The sequence below is a fragment of the Eurypyga helias genome, unplaced genomic scaffold (assembly GCF_000690775.1).
Source record: "Eurypyga helias isolate BGI_N326 unplaced genomic scaffold, ASM69077v1 scaffold15256, whole genome shotgun sequence".
NCBI lineage: Eukaryota > Metazoa > Chordata > Aves > Eurypygiformes > Eurypygidae > Eurypyga > Eurypyga helias.
The window spans coordinates 34,673-39,675 of NW_010257337.1; the positions used below are offsets into that span (position 1 = coordinate 34,673).

Genomic DNA, 5,003 nt, shown 5'->3' on the forward strand with positions numbered 1-5,003 from the left:
GTATGTTGTTCCTAATAGCGTTTGTTCTGCCCATTCAGTGGTTTCCCTGTTTCTGGAACCACTTGCCAATGACAGCAAAGTCACACTGCTGGTTTGGGGTGGCATCTCAAAACATTTGTCCAATTACCAGAAGTACAAAAAGACTGTTGCTTTTATCCAAAGCCTTCACAGTGTAACAGCCGTGCAGATTACGACCTATCACATACAGAACACTTGTGTTTTACACAAAACTATCAATATTTGTGGGTAAAGCGTTCTGGTTGCTGTGCGTGGGCAGCTTCGGTAGGATATGAAGTAGCGCACGTGTGTAACAAGACAGAGCGCTTCGGGGTTGGCTTGTTTATCCCAGTTTACCTTTTCCTTTTCTCACCTCGGAAGCACAAGCTACTGTCCGTTCCCTGGTTTGAGTGCGTCTTCAGCTGAAGTTGTCTCACCTTGCTTGGCAACGTAGGATCGGCATCCGTTGTGGAGTTACGTTCTTCCCCGAGCCCTGGGCCTGCACCGGGTGACACTTATGTTAAAATATGCTCTACAGGTGAAATAGCCAAGTTTTTGGCATGTGTTGGCGACTTAGCTTATGATGAGAAGCCAAAATATCAAGCGCTCAAGAAAATCCTGCTGGGTGGACTAGAGTCAACTGGAACTCACTATGATGGCCCTCTGGAATTTTCCTCCGGAGCCTGCACGCAAAAGCGCTCTGCTGCTAAAGCGTCCAAAGTAAGTGAGCCAGTTCTGGGATTATTTCTGACCTCTCCCGCTTGATTGTTGCCTTGTCTTTTGTAGAAGAGGAAATAGTTTCAGATCTCAAAATGAGACTGACACAGCAGTTCTTTTGCCTTAAATACACTGTGTTTGTTAATTCCCGTTTCCCCTGGCTTTGCTGCAAAGTGGGATGTCAACCCTGAAGGAGGAAGAACTGTCATGAGTCCTTTTGACCTACAGCCTCTCACTTCAAAGCCGTAGGTCCGCGGAGAAGGATTTACTTTCAGGATAATGGGGAAGTCAAGGACTTTGTTCACGAACATCTTGAAGACGAGCCCGAATGCCAGGTTTTTTTCCTTCATTCCAGATTAAAAGCGAAGCTACCTGTATTAGGGAAAGCATTTAATTCAATTCCTTGCTCTCAAACTGTTCTTTGTCATTTGCCTTCCTACTCCTGCAGCCGCTGATGTGGAGGAGGTGGCATTCCGGGGTTTAGCGGTGTTACTGGTATGCAGCGCTATGTGATGCGCTAACGCGGAATTTTAAAACTGACAGCTATCAGGTTGTATTTTCCTTTTGTACTTTGAAGCCTGAAACTATACAGTTAATAAAACCAGATTTTAATAAGTGGAGATGGAGGTAATTAGCAGTCTTACTGGACTTGCTGCGAAATGTCAGTCCCGTCATACCTCTGCCTCCAAACTGCCCGTATGCAAAAGCCCCGTTTCTCTCGCCGGTGCCTGTGCAATAAGGCAGGGTCAGGGTACCATTCATTTTTAATATTTCTGGTGAACTTTGGACCATCACAAGTGTATGTGAGCCAAGAATGCAGGATGCAAACTAATGTGACTGATAGGCTGCTAGATGAATGGTGATTCAAGTATCAGTGCACAGATGGTTCTGATTTGCTGAGTTTTGTAGCTGCTGCAACTGAAGACATAAAATATCCTTCTAGTCATAAATTAGCTCTTTGGAAGCAAAACCTTGGCACCAGAGCTTTACAACCTTCAATTAGTAGGGAGAGACAAACTTCAATTAGTATGGAAAGAAGTATTTGAATGACTGTGGTATTGACATCTGTAGGCCTGCATAGTAATCATTCCTAATAGAAGAGAATATCTGTTTGAGGGGGTTTTGCATGGCTAATTAACCACCAGTGAGAATATGTAATTTTTTCATGATCTCCTGATTGTCACCTTTCTCTCATGATACAATTACATTTTATTGTAGCAAGTGCCTCACAAACCAATTGTCAGCACTATTTACGTATTACGGGAGGCAGAACAAAAGTTCATGTTTAATAAAAAGGCACTGGGTTTTGATCTCGGTAATTACACATACTTATTTTAGCAATTTTATTGACTTTTTCTGGTATTACCACTTCTTTTTTTTCTTTTAAAAAAACCCAAAAGCTATTTCAGTGACATTTTTTCTCGTGACGACGTTCATCGCTTTGTCCTTGCTACCTTTGCGCAGCCTTTTTTAAGTCTGTACTAATTTCTGAACTGAACTACCAGGTAGCTGTTACCAGATCTCCAGCTGATCCTGTTGGATCTCTGGCTCACAAGGATCTTTGATTTCCTAGTGTCACTGAACACTGTTTTCTCCTCATTGCCTGGCTGAAGACTTGACAGCCTGAACTTCCAGGCTGCAGAAGCTGCCATAGCACTTGCTGTTTGCTAGTTCACAACCCCACTGTAAAATCCCCGAAGGGGGAGTGTCCGGTATCGCCACCCCTGTGCCGTAGGACTGGATTGGTTTTGATGGCCAAGAAACGGGATCGGAGAGGGAGCACGTCTGTGCGTTACTGCATCGCGGCACCTGTCATCACTGGTTCCCAGAAACTGGTGATGCTGAGCGTCTCTCTGCTCGGAGTAGTAAGAATGCTGGCGCTGCTCCCGCCATCCCTGCTCTTCCTTGAGTGTGTTTCTTCAGGCAGTTCTGCTGCCTACGCGCGCGAGTTTCCTGCAACGTTCACGGCCAAGCAGCTCCAGAAAGGAACTTTCTAGGGTTATTCAGAAGACTTGAGGAGCACTTAAATACAGACAGAGAGAGCAGGTAACTGAACCTTCTCTAAATTTTATGCTGTTTTCAGAAAATCTGATTTTTCAATCAGCGGTTATTGGCTGTGGAGGGTGCTCAGGGCGCTTTGGTGCTGCGGTTCTGACAGAGCGTTCGATGACAGGCAGGCGCTTCCCGCCGCAGCTCTTCACGGCACCGTCTCTAGTTATCCTAGGCTGGCTCGTTTCATCTCGGCCCTCTGCCTTCCCTTTCCACCTCTCCTTTTATGCACCAAACACTTCTCCCATTAAAGAGGCAACCTACGAGTAGTGGGAGCCACTACAAACAATCCACTATCTCCTTGCTTCTTGCTTACAAGCAGAGCCTGGCTCCAGATGACCTGCCTGTCCCCACCTGTACCACTTTGGTACACAGGAAAGAGGTGAGTTTGGGTTAATTCCTTTCTGAAGACCAGTAAACACCTGTAAGTACCTGTAAGGGGCTCCTGTAACACTGCTTCCTTGAAGATGCGGAGAGGAATTGCTGCCAAACATGAATTTTAAGATGCAGCTCCCCGTGCAGCATACGAATCTCATCGTGAGAGGACGTGAAAAGCGTAACGGTGGCTACACCCTGGTTCCTTGTCTCAGTGGCACGCCAAATGCAGGTGGTAAAATATTAATGGCGTTCATTCTCAGATGCGTTTACCACGGCTTTTTTTGGCACCGGATAAATATTTCCGTGATGCAGAGAGGGCAGCTTGGATCCCTGGACGCCTGTGACTTGGATCCCTGCGTTCCCGTAACGCTGTGGCGCTGACCTCGCCCACCTAACTCCATTTCTCAGGGCTGTCTGTGGTGCGTTGGCCTGGGGCAGGCCGCTGGGAAGGAGCTGGAGTTGTTCAGAACAGATCCACCTTCACGTCTCAGCTTTCACAGAGCAGGAGTACAGATTGCGTCCGTAGAAGCTGGTTTGAATTAAACAATGCCTACTGGCACTTCCAACGGAGTTTTGTTTGTGCAGGTTCCATCTCCTGTATGTATGTAATCTGCGGTGTAAAAAAGCAGCCCGTCGTTTCTCCTCTAGCTGCGATGTTCGGGTACAGCTGCGGCGTAGAGGGCCATATGCAAACGTTGCAGTTGGAGAGTTATTAGCGTGCCAGAAGTACCAAAGGCATGTGGCGTGCAGCCTGTGTTTTGGCTACGTTTGTCTTCCAAGTCACAAAAGCCAAAACCAGACATGGCTTGGTACTTAGTGCTTAGAGCAGCATGGGGAAAAACCTGCGCTGACGCGTGCAGCTACTCCCGGTGTATCCCTGTTTCCTCTCAGATCAGATGGCCGGGTGGGCAGACTTGGCGATTATCTTAGCGTAGGGTTTTGCCTTTGGCTCGACCCAGTGATAGGAGACGCATTCAGCTCCACTTGGTACCAAAACAAACAGGGACTTCCTGGCAGCCGTCCCAATAAAGGTTATTAGGGAATGTTTTGGAATGTACCGCTCGTGTTTAGTTTATAGCCCACTTGCCCAAATACAGCAGAGCTCTAGCTCTGTACCCTTTGAAAACGGGTAATTGATAATTAAAATGCTGGAAACAATCCTTTTGGGGAAGGTAAAAGGTTCCTCTTCCTGCATTCTCAGAACTGAAGACGGGGCGTGTTTTTTTCCACTCTGTGTCAACAGGCTCGCTCACCAAAGCCTACACCAAAACCAGTTCAGCAGAGGGAAAAAAAGATGGAAGGTGAAGAACACGCCTGTCAAAACCAAGCCTGCACTGCGGTAACGGGCAAACAACTCCACGGTGAAGGGAAGCCGAGTAGCCTCAACAGGAAGCTGCACCCAACAGAGCCTCAGCAGGTGAGGACTGGGGTGTCGCAGTAACCCCCCCTCGTATCTCCCGGGGGTCTGTCTGCTCTGTCAGCTCAGCGTCCGCCCCCTGGGTGGGTGAGGAAAAGTGCTTCAGAGAAGCCAGGAGCTGTCTCAAGGGGCAGAGGTTGGCATGTGCTGCCTGGCTCGTGCTGTTCCTAACACAACACTTGGGGTGTCCTGTACGGCCCGGGCACGGAGTGCGAACAGGGCCCTGCCCTCACCCGCTACCTGGCAGCTCCGAGTGCTGGAACGGGCCCTGCAGCAGTTTTGACCGTTAATGAGTCCCTTTCAGCACGCAGAATCGCCATGCGTATGTCAGCAGGTTCACTCACGGAAGCCGTTGCCGAAAGCCGTGCAGCAGCCGCAGCACAGGGTGGCAGAGGAGGAACCCGACTGCCTGAGCGGGCCCCGCAGGCGGGGAACCCGCCCGCCC

General features: G+C 48.6%; 1 protein-coding gene across 1 annotated transcript in view; it reads left to right on the forward strand.

The window, feature by feature from the left end:
- The window catches only part of VRK2 (vaccinia related kinase 2), a 33,389-nt gene that overhangs the window by 25,646 nt on the left and 2,740 nt on the right, over positions 1 to 5,003 (forward strand). Inside the window, 4 exon segments of the mRNA XM_010153981.1 lie at positions 536 to 717; positions 4,385 to 4,558; positions 4,893 to 4,995; positions 4,998 to 5,003. The exon segment at positions 4,998 to 5,003 is cut by the window's right edge and continues 56 nt beyond it. Coding sequence (XP_010152283.1) covers positions 536 to 717; positions 4,385 to 4,558; positions 4,893 to 4,995; positions 4,998 to 5,003 — 465 coding nt within the window.